Source organism: Orycteropus afer, unplaced genomic scaffold (genome assembly GCF_000298275.1).
Source record: "Orycteropus afer afer isolate SDZICR_OR568_19922 unplaced genomic scaffold, OryAfe1.0 scaffold00483, whole genome shotgun sequence".
NCBI lineage: Eukaryota > Metazoa > Chordata > Mammalia > Tubulidentata > Orycteropodidae > Orycteropus > Orycteropus afer.
In genome coordinates, this window is record NW_006922070.1 from 1516499 (window position 1) to 1535434 (window position 18936).

The following is an 18936-nucleotide window of genomic DNA, read 5'->3' on the forward strand; positions in this document are numbered from 1 at the left end:
ATTTTATGAAGCAAGCATAACCTTGATACCAAAACCAGGCAAAGACATCACTCAAAAGGAAAACTACAGACCAATATCCTTCATAAATGTAGATGCAAAAATCTTCAACAAAATCCTAGCCAATAGACTCCAACAGCCTATCAAGAAAATCATTTATTATGAATAAGTGGGGTTCATATCAGGTATGCAAGGATGGTTCAACATTAGAAAAACAATCAACATCTTCCACCACAGAAATAAAACGAAGAAAAATAACCACATGATCATATCAATTGATGCCGAAAAGGCATTTGATAAATTCCAACACCCATTCTTGATCAAAACTCTCATCAAAATAGGAATAGAAGGGACATTCCTCAACATAATAAAGGGCATTTGTACAAAACCAACAGCCAACATTATTCTTACTGGAGAGAGACTGAAACCATTCCCCTTGAGAACAGGAACCAGACAAAGATGCCCTCTATCACCACTTCTGTTCAACATTGTACTGGCAGTCCTAGCCAGGGCCATAAAGCAAAAAAGGGAAATCAAAGGCATCCACATTGGTAAGGAAGAAGTCAAACTATCCCTGTTTGCTGATGATATGATCCTATACTTAGAAAACCCAAGAGACTCAGTCAAAAATCTACTGGAACTAATTGAGAGATTTAGCATCATGGCAGTTTAAAAGATTAACATCCCAAAATCAGTTGGATTCCTCTACACCAGCAAAGAGATTGCTGAAAAAGATAAAAGGAAATCAATACCATTTACAATAGCTACCCGAAGAATAAAATACTTGGGAATAAATCTTCCAGGAATACAAAAGACCTCTACAAAGGAAACTAAAAAAGCTACTTCAAGAAACCATAAGAGATCTATATAAATGGAAGAACATCCCATGCTCGTGGATAGGAAGATTGAACATTGTGAAAACGTCAGTTCTACCCAAAGCAATTTGTACATTCAGTGCAATCCCAATCCAGATCCCATCAACATTCTTTAAGGATATGGAAAAACCAGTCACTATATATGGAAAGGAAAGAGACCCTGGTTAAGCAAAGCACTATTGAAGAAGGAGAACAAAGTAGGAGGTCCCACACTGCCAGATCTCAAAGATTTACAGCCTCAGAAACTTAATTGGGGTTGCTTTGAGTCAAAATTGACTCAATCACAGTGACTTTGTTTTTTTTAACCAAGGATGCACTTTAATTTAGTTGGAAAAGTGTAGTTTATTTAGGTAAAAAAATCTACTACCTATGTTGAACAGCATAGAAACGAGTGTATACATACACAAACACACATCCCCTGCAAAAAAAGCCCAGTTAGAAGGGAAAACTTAATAGAATATATGTATAACCTGTGCATGGATAAGGCCTTTTAAAGCAAGACATATCACATAAAAGGTAGAAAAACAAAAACATATTTGACTGGTTTCCATTATTTATTTTCATTTTGTATAATCCTGAAAAATTATCATCTTGCAGTTCATTAGAGAACTTGGGTTGTATAACATCTGCCATACAGTTTGAATTGGACATATTCATTAGGAGGGACAACAAAGGACAAAAAAGTGTTAGAATTCATTAACCTTTCTTGTGCTTCCAAAGTTTATTGTGAAGATAGTGCCAGGACATTATTTACTATTTTTGTATTATACCAGAGCTTCATTGCATTCTAAATTGAGTTATCATGTACTGTTTCATTTTGGAAATCAGTTTCCCTTTTAGTTTGAATTAGTTGCAATTGATAACAGCTGTCACTTTGTTTTACTCAAGGGTATGAAAGTGCCAGTATGTCTAGCACATGTGAACCTTGCAAAAGTAGGAACAGACATTCAGCCCAGACTGAAGAGCCTGTTCAAGCAAAAATATTCAACAGAAAGAATCATGAGCAGCTGGAAAAAATAATAAAATGTAGTAGGTCAACAGAAATATCTTCAGGTATGTTTTGGGTTTTTTTTGTTTGTTTTTTTTTTAAGTTTACTTTAAAGAGTTCTTTATCTTAGATTTGAAATTGGTACATCAAATGTTTTTATTTTGTATAAAGTTTTATAGTAGATACTATGGTACACAGTACTTGATATCAAGAAATCTAAACTAGAAATAAGTATTTTGGGACTGTGACAACTAGTTTTGGGCAAATTTTTATAAAATACTTCCTAAACAGACAAACGGATAGGTGACGTTATTGTAGAACTCCTCATTTGAGTAATTGATAAAAAGGCCTGTCATTCTGCCTGAAACCTTTGCTTTCACTGGAATTTGAATGCCTTAATGTAACATGTATGGCCCTCAGAGATTTGGTTATTTCCAACCTCTCCAGATTCATCTCTCACTACCCTCTGCCTTGAACTTCATTCTTTCATTGGCACTGAACTAAACTTTTCCCATACCTATCAAACTATTTTTCACCACACTTGTCTTTTCTACCCATGTCCCTTTTACCCTTTGTAAGTTCTTTTCTCTGATAGACTCTTACATAAAATCTTTATTATGGAACTATGAAACTACTTCATAAACTAAGCTAAGGTAGATTCCTCTTTTTCTTTCTTGTTTCCATTTTAGCCTGTCTACACCTATTTTGTTTTCCATATCATATAGTGTTTGTCTGTTTAACTGTATCACCCTTTTGAGTTGCTTGGGAGCAGATACTGCCTTTTCATATTTGTATCTTAAATATTAGCAGTAATACCTGACGCATGGTAGAAGCTCAGTAAGTGTCTGTTAAATCAGTGAAAGCATATGTACTTGCAAGTATTTTTACTTAAATAAAAACCCAGTGCCATCAAGTCAATTCTAACTCATAGCAATCCTATAGGACAGGACAGAACTGCCCCATAGGATTTCCAAGGCTGTAAATCTTTATGGAAGCAAACTACCGTGTCTTTCTCCCATGGAGCAGCTGGTGGTTTCAAACTGCCGACCTTTTGGTTAGCAGCCCAGTGCTTTAACCACGGCATCATCAGAGCTCCTTGTATTTAAATAAATAGTAGTAATTTTGTTATTTAAAAAAAAAATAATAATAATAACTGCATTGCAGAGAAATATGGGGATAAGGTAGTAAATATAAATTCAGGTGGTCCTCAGTTGTCAATAAAATCATTGGTGAAAAATATAATAATAGCTACTTTTTGTATTATACTTTACTGTTTTCAAATTGCCAGCACATCTCATCTGAGCCTCATAATCCTGTGAGTTGGTTTTGTTTTCATTTTGTAGATGAGGAAACATGATCAAAGAGGGTAGCTGATTTTTCCTAGCATTCTCAAAGGGCTAACAGTATAACTTGGCACAACTTTCTTGGACAGTGAAGTCATGCCCTTTAACTGATTAATTGTACTTTTAGCAAAGCATCCTAAGAGAAAGAAAGAAACTGGGAATTTAGTGCTTTTTGAACAACATGATTCCAACTATGTTGCAACAAAAAATTGAGTAAGACTGGAAGAAAAGTATCAAAATGTTAATACTATTTCCTTTTATTATCATCCTCAAACTTTTCTCTATTTTCTAAAACCTTTATAATGAGTATGTATTTTTTTATAATCAGAAAAGAAACAGTATAGTTGTATTTTGAAATGACTTCTTCATGGTCATATTGCTAGGAAATGACACAACTAAACTTTAAATTCTGGTTTCTTCTTAAGTTCAGATCCTTTAGAAAAAATTATGTTGTCTAACCCCCCAGAACATCACCAAAATTTTACAGTATTCATCTCATTTCACTATCTTTATCAAATAGCAATATTTATAAACAGTAAACAGTTGGGTAAGAGAGAAGAGCACTAAATTGAAAAGTTTAATAAATTAGGTATCTGTCACCTAGGTAGTTGATATTTGGGTATAGTACTTCAGACCATATCACTGTCACTTGGACTAATATGACTGAATTTTGGTGAATTTTAAAAAATGTGTAAATATACTTTTGAGTATATTTACATTTTCACATGCTAACAATTTAGTTTTTATCATCATGTAATTTTTCACAGCATGTAATTATTACTTTACCCATGATACATAGTTAAATAAAGTATAGCATATATGACTGCTAGGGTTGAATTACACAGTTGTCATCTTCTTTGGGAGTTACGGGAGGTTTTAATCTTGAATGGTAGAACTGTATTATGATAGTTATCAGTCACATTAATAAAAGCTTATAAACCTTTTAGGATTTTCCCATCTGATGAGTTTATTTTTAAGTGAGCGTAAAGCATACTTGGTAATAACATTTCAGTTCAGGCAAACAATTTTAAAGAAATATGCTATTTCTTTTTTTCATTCACTGATTCATATTTTAGACCCTGTCTTTACTACTCATACACATTTTATGTTCATCCTTATGTCTACCCTTTCCTACAGCACATGCTAGGAGAATACTACAGCAGTCTAACAGAAATGCATGCAATGAAGCGCCAGGTAACAATCTGCTTAGTTTTGGTGTCCTCGTCTTGATCATTTTTTTCCCATTAATGGCAAAATCCTTGGTTTTGTTGTTCTGATTATTTATTTTTAGATTTAGCCTAGTGTATGTATATCATTGTTTTACTGTTGTAAAAATGAGAAAATTCATATTCATAAAAATCTGAAGTCTTTCATTTGTAACTCTTGGTAAAATTGGATGGTTTTCTTGTTTTCATTTTCTAATAGTATGTGTAACATAACCAACACATTCATACAAGTAATAGAAACCTTTTTATGATTTAGTGTTTGATTTGAAGAGTTATTTTGTATTTCTTAATTGCTTAACAGTTACTAACATTTTTTGAAAACAAAATTTACTTACTTTTATTCCTGGCTCTGATATACAGTGTCAGATTCTGCATGTGAATGTGATTTATACTGTTACAATTTGCTTCTTTTTCATGACTTATTGACATCTCTTAAATAAGTAAATAATTATGACATGCAAAGACCATGATGAAGATCATGGAAAATTACAAAGCTTCCAAAATGCTTTTTTATTTTTAATCTTTATACTATGTATTTTACATTAAGTATGGTTATGAATGATTTAGAATTATAAATATCTGGGTCCTTCTGCAGCTATACATGAATGAAAACTTGACTGCTAACCAGAAGGCTGGCAGTTCAAACCCACAAGCCACTCCTTGGAAGGAAGGTTGGGCAGTCGTACTTCTGTAGTGATGCTGCCTCGGAAACCCGAGGAGGGGTCGCTATAAGTCAGGACCGACTCAACGGCACACAACAACAACAACAAAGGCATTTAACTACTAACCAGAAGGTTGGCGGTTTAAACCCACCAGCCACTTCTCAGAAGGAAGATTGAGCAATCTACTCATAGTGATACTGCCTCGGAAACCCAAGGAGAGATCACTGTGAGTCAGATCTGACTCAACAGCAGTGAGTTTGGTTTGGTTTGGATGAACGTTTAGGAGACTCTAAAGAGGTAAAACTAGGACTCAAAACTGACAAAGCTGAATATATCAGTAACACTTCCAAAAGAAAAGAACTCCAAAACTAGAGAGGGTAACAACAAGATGTTATCAGAGAATACTGACTGCCATCAGGGATTTTTCTAGGCTCAACTTTCTAATTTTAGTACAAGAGAAGAAACTCATAAATCTCTTGGCTGCTGTGGGAGGGAGGAAGCATATGTTTGGCATAATTCATTATTTGGGAATAATATAATCTTTACTTATACATAATTTGGTATGATAATTTTATCACATACAAAAGTATTAAAGATGTCATTAAAATATGCTTTATACTTATATCTTTAAAATGAATCACATTTGGACATTTTAAACCTTCTAAGAATTGCTTCATTTTGTAACCATCATAACTATCTGAAGAGAAATTGTGTATTTTTTACTATTATTATTTTATACTTATGAGAATTGAGACCTGAATGTATTAATACTTAGCTGATTAGTATAAACTTTTTGTTGTTGTTGGAGCACATTTCTTTTGTATTTTCTCAACCTTCCTGTGAAAAGGGAGTTACATTTTGTCATCTTTTCACATTTATTTGAAAGCACAATATATTAAAATACCCAACAGTTTTAATTTCCTTTCTTAGAATCTTGTAATTGATTTTTGTGGACCCTGTACTTACTGAGGTTCTCTCATTGCTCTATAAAATTTATAGCATTTGATAGCTAGAAGAGCCACTTGGAAATTTTCCCATAGAGAACTCAAAATGGGGAATAGTTCTGATTTGTACTCTTAAAATACAAGTATAACTGTATACCTTTAAGAATGATAACTCTGTATCAACAAATACGTATAGCAGGATTGTAGCTAAATAATAGAGTTAGTCCTGGATTCTGTGAAACTGAAAACTTCAGTTCGATCACTGTCTATTCCAGCTTATAAAAACCAGTTGCTGTCAAGTCGATTTCAACTCATGGTGACCCCATGTGTGTCAGAGTAGAACTGTGCTTTATAGTGTTTTCAGTAGCTGATTTTTCAAAAGTAGGTTGTCAGGCCTTTCTTCTTAGCCTCCTCTGAGTGAACTCATGCCACCAGCCTTTGAGTTAGCCATGGACATTAACCATTTGAACCACCAGTGATTCTATTCCAGCTTATACTGAGTATAAGACACTATAGTGAAGTTGAGTCATCATATTATAGTTACAAATTTAGATTTTCCTTAGTATAGCAGCACTTGTTTTTTGTATGATAGATGGGATTTATCATAGCAATATTCAGTTTGTTTTCAGCATTTGCAAAAAAAAGTTAAGTTTCCTCTTCTGTAAGAAGGTTCAAATTAGCAAAAAAAGAAAAAATTGTTTTCACATAGTTTAGTTTATCACACTGCTGGAATATTTTCACTAATTAGTCCTATGAAGGAGACAAGGAAGGAAGAGAGCTGGCACAGCGGATTTGGAGTGAGCGAGAGACACCAAGAAGGAAGCAAACCGGTGGTGGGTTTGGAAAAGCTGAGGGAGACCAGGAAGGAAGCGGGCAGGCACAGCGGGTTTGGAACAGCTGAGGGGGACCAGGAAGGAAATGAGCCAGTGGCAGGTTTGGAAGAGAGGGAGACCAGGAAGGAAGCAAGCTGACACAGTGGGTTTGGAAAGGCTGAGGGAGATGAGGAAGTGAGTGGAGTGTTTTGGAACAGCTAAGAGAGATGAACTTGACTGTCAATTTGTCGTACTTTGGTGGCTTGCATGTTACTGTGAGGTTGGAGTCTGTGCCACAGGTATTTTAAGTGCCACCCATGGTAGGTAGGCATCAGTGGAGCATCCAGACTAAGACAAACTCAGCGGAAGGAAGGGGCCATCCACTTCGCAAAGAATTGGACAGTGAAAACCTTATGAATAGCAGTGAAACACTGTCTGATATGTTACTGGGAAACTTTTATGAATAGCCCTGAAACATTGTCCAGTATAGTTCCAGGAGATAAACCTCTCAGGTTTGAAGGAACTCAAAATACAAGTGGGGAAAAGCTGCTTCCTCAGAGTAGAACTGATCTTAATGATGTGGATAGAGTAAAAGTTTTCGGACCTCCATTTGCTGCTGTGGCCCATCTCAAGATGAGAAAAAAACAGCTGCAAACATCCATTAATAATTGGAACATGGAACGTACGAAGTATGATTCAAGGGAAATTGGAAGTTGTAAAAAATGCACTGAAATGCATAAAGATTGATGTTCTAGGCATTAGTGAGCTGAAATGGACTGGTTTGGCCACTTTGAATCAGACAATCATAAGATATACTATGCCAGGAATGACGAATTGAAGAAGCATGGCGTCACATTCATCATCAAAATGAAGTACAATGCTGTCAGTGATAGGATAATATCTATACGCCTACAAAGAGGATGAGTTATTCAAATTTATGCACAATCACCAAAACCAAAGATGAGGAAATTGAAGATTTTTACCAACTTCTGCAGTCTGAAATCGACCGAACATGCAGTCAAGATGTGTTGATTATCACTGGTAATTGGAATGCAAAAGTTGGAAACAAAAGAAGAATCACTGGTTGTTGGAATATATGGCCTTGGTGATAGAATAACTCTGAAGATTGTATGATAAAATTTTGCAAAGCCAATGACTTACTCATTACAAATACCTTTTTTCAACAACAAAAACGGCGGCTACACACATGGACTTCGCGAGATGAGTACTTAGGAATCAGATGGACTACATCTGTGGCAAGAGGCTATAGAGAAGTTCAGTATTGTCAGCCAAAAGGAGCTGACTGTGGAACCGACCATCAACTGCTCATATACAAGTTCAACTTGAAGCTGAAGACAATTAAAGCCACAAGAGCTGAAATATGATCTTGAATGTATTCCTCCTGAATTTAGAGACCATCCAGAGAATAGATTTGATTCATTGAACACCAATGACAGAAAACCAGAGGAATTATGGGGTGACTTCAAGAAAGCAGATGGTCATTAAAAAGACAGGAAAGGAGGAAGAGACCAAAATAGATGTCCAAAGAAACTCTGAAACTTTCCCTTGAACAGAGAGTAGCGAAAGCAAATGGAAGAAGTGACAAGATAAAAGAGCTGAACAGAAGATTTCAAAGAGCAGCTCAAGAAGACAAAATCAATTATTCTAATGAAATGTGCAAAGACATGGAGTTGGAAAACCAGAAGGGAACAAAACATTTGGCATTTCTCAAGCAGAAAGAACTGGAGAAAAAAATTTAAGCCTCAAGTTGTAATATTGAAAGATTCTGTGGGCAATGTATGGAAAGATGCAGGAATCAAAAGAAGATGGAATACACAGGGTCACTGTACCAAAAAGAATTGGTCTGTGTTCATCCATTTCAGGAGGCGGCATATGATCAAGAACCAATGGTACTGAAGGAAGAAGTTGAAGCTGCACTGAAGGAATTGGTGAAAAACAAGGCTCCAGGAGTTGACGGAATACCCATTGAGATGTTTCAACAAACAGATGCCACACTGGAAGCACTCACTCAGCTATGCCAAGAGATTTGGAAGACAGCTAACTGGCCAATTGATCATATTTGTACCCATTCCAAAGAAAGGTGATCCCACAGAATGTGGAAATTATTGAACAAGTATTCAATTGTGTGGATCATAACAAATTATGGATAACATTGAGAAGAATGGGAATTCCAGAATAGTTATTTGTGCTCATGAGAAACCTGTACATAGACCAGGAGGCTATTGTTCAAACAGAACAAGGGGCTCCTGCTTGGTTTAAAATTAGGAAGCAGGTATGTCAGAGTTGTATCCTTTCACCATACTTATGCAGTCTGTATGCTGAGGAAATAATCCAAGAAGCTGGACTACATGAAGAAGAATGTGGCATCAGGATTGGAGGAAGACTCATTAACAGCCTGCGATATGCAGATGACACAACTTTGCTTGCTGAAAGTCAGGATGACTTGAAGCACTTACTGATGAAGATTAAAGACTACAGTCTGCAGTATGGATTACACCTCGATATAAAGAAAACAAAAATCCTCTCAATTGGACCAATAAGGAACATCATGATAAATGGAAATAAGATTGAACTTGTCAAAGACTTTATATTACTTGGTTCTGTAATCAATACCAATGGAAGCAGCAATCAGGACATCAGATGATATATTGTGTTTGGCAAATCTGCTACAAAAGACTTCTTTAAAGTGCTGAAGAGCAAAGACGTCTCTTTGAAGACTAAGATGTGCCCAATCCAAGCTGTGGTATTTTTAATGCCTCATATGCATATGAGAGCTGGACAATGAATAAGGAAGACCGATGAAGTGTTGATGCTTTTGAGTTGTGGTGTTGGTGAAGAATATTGAAAGTACCATATAGACTACTAAAAGAACTAACAAATCTGTCTTGGAAGAAGTACCCCTGGAATGCTCCTTGGAGTGAGAAATGGCCAGACTTCATTCATATCACCTACTTTGGTCATGTCAGAAGGAACCATTCCCTGGAGAAGGATATCATGCTTGGTAAAGTAGAGGGTTATCAAAAGAGGGGAAGGCCCTCAACAAGATGTATTAACACAGTGGCTTCAGTGGTGGGCTTTGGTATGGCAAGGATCATGAGGCTGGTACAGTACCAGGCAGTGTTTCGTTTTGTTGTACGTAAGGTCGCTAAGAGTCAGAGACAACTCGACAGCACCTAACAACGACAACAAACAGTCCTATGAAGTGTGTAAAAATTTCCAGGCATTTTTGAGACATAAGTATGATCTGAGAAGTGCTAGGTAATCTTATCTGGGCATTTAAATGTTTCTTTAACAGATAGTATTTATCTTAGTAATTGTAAGGTTCTCTTTATACTTTAAAACCCTGAAATAGTGTTATGTTGTGATTTTTAAGTAATAGAAAGCTGAGAATAGTGATACAAGTTATTGAATAGTGTCAGGAAGATATTTCATTAGCATTGATTTTTTTTTTTTATCTTTTATGTCTTCTAGAAACTGGGAGTGATTTTTCCTTGTTTGAAGCTTTGCGGGATACTATTTATTCTGAAGTAGCAACATTAATTTCTCAAAATGAATCTCGTCCACATTTTCTTATTGAGCTCTTCCATGAACTTCAGTTACTTAATACAGACTACTTGAGACAGAGAGCCTTATATGTATTGCAGGTATCTGGTACCTAACATGCTTTTTTTTCCTACCTTGTCTATAATCACCTTTCTTCATTAGTATATCTGGTTCCTTCTTAGGTTGAAGCAGATTCCTGTTCCATGTGTATTTTGATCGTTTTTTTTGTGTGCTTTCTCGCCATTTTATTTAAAACATCTTGTGTAGCCTAAGTAATTTTTAATTACCATGTTTTTCTGAGAAATTTTCCAATGTTTCATCTTTAATGTTATTTCTTCCTCACAGTTCATCTGTGAGATGATAAATAATACATTGGTCCTTCCATCTGCTTCTGCTTTTTCACATACAGTAAAAAATTGTGATTAAGCATATGGTTTATATAAATGTCTTGTTTCCTTACTTAGGACATAGTATCCAGACATACATCTGAGAGCCATGAAAAAGAAGGGGAAAATGTGAAGTCAGTGAATTCTGGTACTTGGATAGCATCAAACTCAGAACTTACTCCAAGTGAAAGCCTTGCTACTACTGATGATGTAAGCTGATAAATGAATGAAATGTAGACGTAATTTTAGTATGTAATAAACAAAAGTTAAATAAATTATTGTCAAACAATGTGAGCACATCTAATATACTAGAGTTGGGGCTTGTGTGAAAACTCCAGCATGGATATAATATATTACTTTTATTTTGAGGTGAGTTATAAAACTCAGTCAAAATATGAACCAGTAAAACACCAAAAATTATATATAAATGTAGATTATGAGGTCTAAAATAATCAAATTTATAGCCCTGTTGCCCAAGATAGGGGCCAACTCATAACAGACATTTAATAAGTATATTTTGTGTTCATACAAGATAATTAATAAACCAGACAACAGTCAATAAAGATGCTTATATAAATATATAAAAGATAAATTAGGATTTGCAGTTAAAAAAAAGCCTAGAGAAAAGAAAATCATCCAGAAAAACAGCACCTTAATGTATTTCAACTGATGAAGCAAGGTTTAATGAAAATAACCTAGAAATGGAGAAAAGTCATGAGAAGAATGATGTAAATTTAATAAACCGTGTCTCAAAATGAATCTCGTCCCCATTTTATTGAACTCTTCCATGAACTTCAGTTACTTAATACAGACTACTTGAGACAGAGAGCTTTATGTGCATTGCAGGTATCTGGTACCTAACATGCTTTTTTTTTTTTTTTTCCCTACTTTATCTATAATCACCAGATTTGGATACTAATTTAGATAGATTAGAGTCTTATTCTCCATGCTTCTAGGCCAAGGTCTTTTGATCTCTATCCATGTGATTTCATAGGTATTTGTTATCCATAAGGTTTGAAGGAACAAAATACTAAGGATATGAAGTTGTGCCTTGCCTCTCTAGTGAGAAGAAGCATTACAGGGTATGTAAAAAGTTCATGCCTAGGAGCCTAGAGAGAAGAAGTGAAAGCAAGAATGGACATCTGGGAATTATAAGGCAAGAAAGATGAAATGGAGAAATGGGGTTTAGGAAAAGGAAAACATGCTTTTTGCACTTCCATGTTATACTAAACATTTTATCTTTTTCTCCAAACCACACCAAACCTGCTGCCACCAAGTTGATTCCAACTTATAACGAGCCTGTAGGACAGAATAGAACTGCCCCATTAGGATTTCCAAACTGTAAATCTTGATGGAAGCAGACAGCCTCCTCATCTCTCTCCCATGGAGCAGCTGGTGGGTTCAAACCACTGACCTTTTGGTTAACAGCCAAATGTCTTAACAACTGTACCCACCAAAGCTCCCTTCTACTCCAAGTGCTGGAAGATGGTAAAAGCACAACTACCTTTAAGTTTTACTTGAAGAAGCAGTAAAATGTCATCCTAGGATAGGAAGTAGATTATTTTTTATGCTCTGTTCCATAAAACATGTTCCCTAATGTATGAATTTCCTTTAATCAAAGACAAAACTTTCATAAGTGAAGATAGAAAATGTAAAAATCAGTAGGTAGGAAAAAACACACAAACATCTACTGATCTTTAAAAGATACCATTAGGAGAAAATTTTCCCAGTACATGTAGCTGTGACTTGTATCTGGACTATATAAAGAACACTTAACACTCATTTATAAGACAAGCAACACAGTAAAAAAAAAGAAAAAGAACAAGAGATTTGAAAAGGTACTTCATGAAAGATTTATGAATGGTAATTAGGCAAATAAAAAATTGCTCAATAGCATTTAGTCATCAAGGAAATGGCAAACTAAAATGACGAGAAATACCATATCACACTGCTGTTGTTGTTGCTGTTATGTGTCATCGAGTCGGACCCAACTCATAGCAACTCCTCCTTGGGTTTCTGAGGCAGTATCACTACAGAAGTAGATTGCCCAACCTTCCTTCCAAGGAGTGGCTGGTGGGTTTGAACCTCCAGCTTTCTGGTTAGCAGTCAAGTGTGCTTAGGCACTATGCTACCAGAGCTCCCACCATATCACACTAGAATGGTTAAAATTAAAAAAGCTTGACGATAAGAAGTATTGGTGAAAATGTGGAGCAATTGGAACTTTCACAGTGCTGGTGGGAAATATAACATTTAACAGCCACTTTGGAAAGCAGTTTGGCAGTTTCTTACAAAATTAAACATAAACCTGGCATGTGACCTAGCAATTTCTCTTCTAGATGTACATCCAAGAGAAATGAAAACATATGTCTACAAAAATACTTATATACTAATACTCATATCAGCTTTATTCATGATAGCCTCAAATTGGAACATCAGCAGATAAATGGATAAACAAACTGTGGTATATTCATATAATGGAATACTATTCAGCCATTAATAAACATGAACTTATGAAATACACAACAGGATGGATTAATTTCAGAAACACACTGAGTGAAAGAAGCCAAACAATGACGAGTATATACTGTATGGTTCCATTTATATGAAGTTAATGAACAAAACTATGATAGAAATTACGTGAGTGGGATGGGGATGGTTCTTGATTGTAGAGGGACACAAAGGAACTTTCCAGTGTGGTGAAATGGTCTGTGTCATTAGGAAAAGTGGTTACATGAGTATATACATTTGTTAAAACACACCAAACTGTTCACTTAAAATGGGTGCATTATTGTATATAAGTTATTTTTTAATAAAATTAATTTTTAAAAAAACAATGTGAATGACACTGTCTTTTTCCTTCTGATTTCAGACAAGCAAATATCATAGTAATGTGCTAGGCATTATTAGAATTTAGAAATAGAAGAATGCCCCAAGGGTACAAAAATAATTTTGAAAGTTTACTTGGCTGATTTTAGAATTTAATCAGTAGTTAATGCTGTATTTTCTTCTACATAAAGATAAACAGATGTTCTGTAAAGCTTCTTAATCTTCTTGTTGACTATTTAACCTTAACTAACTTTGGATATATTACTGTCTTTTTTGCATGGAAGGTTTATGATTTAAGACTATCTTTTTAAATGTATGGTTATATGCAAATGCTTAGTTTTCATATTTTCTGACATTAATCATAAAATTTTTTTAAATAACAGTAGTTATTTTTGGTTTTCTTCTTTACTGTAACTTAGGAAACCTTTGAGAAGAACTTTGAGAGAGAAACACATAAAATAAGTGAGCAAAATGATGCTGATAATGCTAGTGTCTTATCTGTATCTTCAAATTTTGAGCCTTTTGCAACAGATGATCTAGGTAAGCAGAATTCTTAAAATAATCATAGAACATTAATCTGGTCTGATCTTTGAATTACATTGATAAGGAACCAAAAATACAGAAAAGCAAGGTGTGGTGGAAAGAAAATGAACTTTAAAGTCTATCCATCAGTGTAAATTCAAGAATCTCCTTGTTTTCAACTGCTTTCTGACTCACTTAGCAACTCTTTTGGAATATTACATAGAAGGAATGTTCTGGCCTCCATAATAGGGGTTCAGAAAATGTTAATTACCTTTCCTTACCCTTAAGGGAGAGAAGTCAGAGGTATTAATGCACGCAATCCAAGCACATTTTTAGTAAAAATATTGACCACATAATTTGAGTTGGGGAGCTGTGGTAGTGTAGTGCCTAAGGCATTTGACTGCTAACCAGAAGGCCGGTGGTTCAAACCCACCAGCCACTCCGCGGAAGGTTGGGCAATCTACTTCCATAGTGATATTACCTCAGAAATCTGATGAGGGGTCGCTGTGAGTCAGGTCTGACAGCAGTGTGTTTGGTTTGGTTTTTTGGGTTAATTTGAGTTGCAGAACTAAAATTTCTTAGCATAGATAATGCACAGTGAGAAACCCAGATAATTCTGGCACATTGCTTTTTTTTTCCAAATCATTGGTAAAACAGATAAAGCATAGAGGTTTGTGTAACCCTCAGTGGGACAAAAATCTGAGTCCTAGACTCGGAAAGGAGATTAGAGAAAAGTTAAGTGAATATTGAATATACTTGATTTCATTTCTCAGGCTGGGGTCTCAAAAGATTTATTAGAATTCAGTCACTCAGATATCCAGGGCACTTAGTTGATAAAATAATCTAATGCTTCAAGTTCTAGTGGTCACATGATAAGAACAAGATTTAGACAATTTCAGAAATCGTTTTTAAACTACAAAGAAATGGGCTAAGCTGTGCCCTATCATTCAGTATCTATCTTTTACCAAAACAACAAATCTTTCTGCCTTATCTTGACTGTTGAAGCCTTCTTTTCTGAATAGTACGTGCCAGGTCTGTGCGGAGCTCATCCCATTATAGAAAAAAATCACTGTATGACCAACTTGGTTGTCTCTTTACTGAATTGCAACATGACTTTGAGTCATACCTGTTTTCTTTTGTTTACTGATGTGTTCTAATTACGCTTTGTATGAAGTGAACATAGGGAAATTGAAAAATCTTTCATAAGCCTTTACCTTACCTTGTTTTTTTATATTAGGTTGGATAGTTTTCATGAGAATTTGCATTATTTATTTATTTTACTGTTTAAGTGAAGTAGCATGATGTAGTGAAACAAATACGGGCTTCAGAGTCTGAGAAACCTGAGTTCGAATTCCTGCTCCTACATTTAATCTGTTCTAGGGGCCCTGATGTTACAGTGGTGAGAGTGCTTGGCTGCTAACTAAAAGGTTGGTGGTTTGAACCCGCCAGCAGCTCCACAGGAAAAAGGTGTGGCAGTCTGCTTCTGTCAAGATTTACAGCTTTTTGAAACCCTGTGGGACAGTTCTTCTTTGTTCTTTGGGGTCATATGAGTCAAAATTGACTTGACAGCAATGGATTTATCATCTGTTCTATAGGGTTATGTTAAGGATTAAATTAAAAATGTAATGTATATGAAGTGGCCAGATGCTACAGTTCCTAGAACTTGTTAAAGCTTACTGTCCTTCCCTATCTTCAAATCTTCCCTATTTTTTTTAATTAACATATTTTAAGGAATGTATTAAGAAGTTTGCTTTTATATTTTCTAGAAATATTTTCTGTTCCAAATGCAGGCAACACTGTGATTCACTTAGATCAAGCATTAGCAAGAATGAGGGAATATGAGCGTGTGAAGACTGAGGCTGAAACTAACCCAAATATAAGATGCACCTGCAGAATTATTGAGGCTGAAGATGGTGCTGCTGATACAACTGTGGTTAATAACTTAGAAGGTGTGTTCTTGGATTGATTAAAAATCATAGTTCTGTTAATTTTTTTATAATTTATTTTTTGTTGAGATTATATAGAGCAGAACATACACCAGTTCAGCGATTTCTGCATATACAGTTCAGTGACATTGATTTTACATTTTTCCAGTTGTACCACCATTCTCACCCTCCTTTTCTCAGTTGTTCCTCCCTCATTAACATAAATTCACTATTGCTTTATAGTGGTTTTAATACAGCTTCTTTGTATTAGGGGTGGTAAAATTAGAGAGGTGTTTGTATAATTTTCATATGAAATCATCAAAATTTGATGTTTATAGGCTTTATTTTGCTGATATGTCAATTTTCTTTTCTAAAAATAGAAACTCCTATTATTGAAAATCATAGTTCTCAACAACCTGTCAGTGAAGTTTCTAACGTCCCTTGTCCTAGAATTGATACTCAGCAGCTGGACCGACAAATTAAAGCAATTATGAAAGAAGTTATTCCTTTTTTGAAGGTAAGCAATAATTTAAATAAGGGAATATTTTTTCTTGTGCTTTTTTTTTTTTAATTCATATAAAAGAGTCACCTGGAGATAGCCCCTACCAAACATTTTTGGAATCTTTCTTTTATTTTTTAATACATGTATATGTGCATTCTTCTTTTTTCATTTATTAAACTATCTTTGTAGATCATTGTTTTTCTATTATATATTTCTTAATGATTTTGCAGATGCATTCACTGTTCATTTGAAAATATTTATAGAATGCCTACTTTATACTGGGTTGTGGACTAGCAATGAAAAAGTTAACATATTTGCTCCCATGGAATTTACATACTAGGATGGGAATACAGACCAAAACCACCTATGTAAATACAAAAAACATATACGTAAATGTATATCACATACATGCCATGCAGAGAATTAAAATACAGCAATACGGTGGTGTCTATTTTAGGTATTTTAAAAGACACTCTGGTGGGGTAATGGTTAAAGCATTCAGCTGCTAACCGAAAAGTTGGTGGTTTGAACCTGATCAGCCACTCTGCAGGAGAAAGGTGAAGCAGTCTGCTTCTGTAAAGATTTACAGTCTTAGAAATCCTATAGGGCAGTTCTGCTCTGTCCTAAATGGTCACTGTGAGTTGGAATCAACTCAGTGGCAAGGGGTTTTATTTTAAGTTAGGTGGTCAGGGAAGACAGTTGAAGAAGGGACATTTAAGCAGAGATGTGAATAATGAGGAAGAGCTAGTTTAAACCAAGTTCATTCCAGAATGAAAGGCCTTAAGGCAGGAAGTAGATGGCAAATTGAAGAAACTGGAGGAAAACCCATGTGGTTGGAGGATATTTGTGTGAAAATGAAGTTGGAAAAAGAGTTATGGGGACCAGTTGCATAGAACTTTGTAGGCTGATTAGGAGTTCGTCTTTGTCCAAACTGCAGAGGGAAACTCTTAGAGATGTTTAAGCAGGAGAGAGACCAAGTTTAATTCCTTCGTGGGGAATTGCTTATATAAGGGATCAGGAGTGCAGTGAGATAGAGTGAGAAATGTTAGTGGCCTTAGGGTGGTAAGAGTGAAGATGGGGAGAAGTAGACAATTGGGATGTATTTTGGAGGAAATGAGAAGGTCCTTCTAATGACTGATATTAAAAGAAGAGAAAGAGAAAAACTGGCTGGAAGAAAATAAGATTTGCTGAGACAGAGAAGGGTTGGAAGATGTAGGAAGTCAAGAGTTTTGCTTTGGGACTAGATGTTGCCCGGCTACTACTGTCAACCACTCAGAGGGAGATCTATGTAGAAGATCCTGAATAGAGTAGGGGAACAATGTAGAACAAAACTCAAAAATCATTTTGGGAGAAAAAAAAGACCAGGTTTCTGGTCTGATAGAGCCTGATGGAACCCCTGAGACTATAGCCCCTAGCTGCCCCTTCAGGTCTGGAATTAAACCTATTCCTGTGGGTTCCATCCAAACAAAAGACAGGCATATGAGTTGAACATTTACATTAGGTAGATACACTTCTTGGAGAGATCAGTCATGGGAGAATAGAAGGACTGTGTATGCACAGGGACATAGCTTGGGGGCCAGGAGTGCATGGGAGGGCAGGACACAGGGAAGAGGCAGCTATGGAGAGGAAGTGGGAGGGGAGCTGTTGCATTGTGGGAAATTAAAGTCAGTGTCATGAGACAAGGTGTATGTGAGCTGCTGTATGGAAAGTGAATTTGCACAATAAAAATTTAAAAACACAAAAAGTTTTGCTTTGGACATTAAATTTGAGCTGCCTGTTAGAGAATTATGGAGAGGTCAAGTGGTCAAGTAGGCATTTGAATATTCAGTTAACTCCAGGCACAGCATGAGAGAGAGATAGGATACTTTACAGCTGTGTAGATGTCACCTAAAGCCATGACACCAGATAAGAGAAGAGAAACAGACCTGAAAGGAACAGGTAATTCAGCATTTAGAAAAGCCAAAGTTGACCAAGGAGTGCCAATAGTCAGCTATATTGAATGCTACTAGGAGGTTGAGTATTCATAAGTGGAATTTCCTGTTATTTATTTTACCAATCCTTGTGAAACACTTATGTTAATTCTGGTTGGCCCTCCCACTCCCCCACTGTTATGAATAGTTTTTTCAATAATTTAGCTGGAATTGAAAATTATATCCATTTTTATTTCCTTAGAAATATTCTTGGATCTAGAATTTCTAGCTAAATGGTTATGAATATTGTAAAGACATTTTTCTTCCCTTTTGTTAAATTGTATTTATTTATTTATTATTGTGATTTAGGTGAAGATTTACAGAGTAAATTCACTTTCCATACAGCAGTTTACATATACTTTGTCTCATGACATTGACCACAGTTTACCACAAT

At 35.5% G+C, this 18936-nt stretch overlaps 1 protein-coding gene across 1 annotated transcript in view; it reads left to right on the forward strand.

Moving 5' to 3' along the window:
- The window catches only part of PCM1 (pericentriolar material 1), a 179148-nt gene that overhangs the window by 79112 nt on the left and 81100 nt on the right, over positions 1 to 18936 (forward strand). The window contains exons 24-30 of the mRNA XM_042782830.1: positions 1761 to 1925; positions 4341 to 4397; positions 10340 to 10512; positions 10876 to 11007; positions 14043 to 14163; positions 15936 to 16094; positions 16451 to 16587. Coding sequence (XP_042638764.1) covers positions 1761 to 1925; positions 4341 to 4397; positions 10340 to 10512; positions 10876 to 11007; positions 14043 to 14163; positions 15936 to 16094; positions 16451 to 16587 — 944 coding nt within the window. The remainder of the gene's footprint in view (positions 1 to 1760; positions 1926 to 4340; positions 4398 to 10339; positions 10513 to 10875; positions 11008 to 14042; positions 14164 to 15935; positions 16095 to 16450; positions 16588 to 18936) is intronic.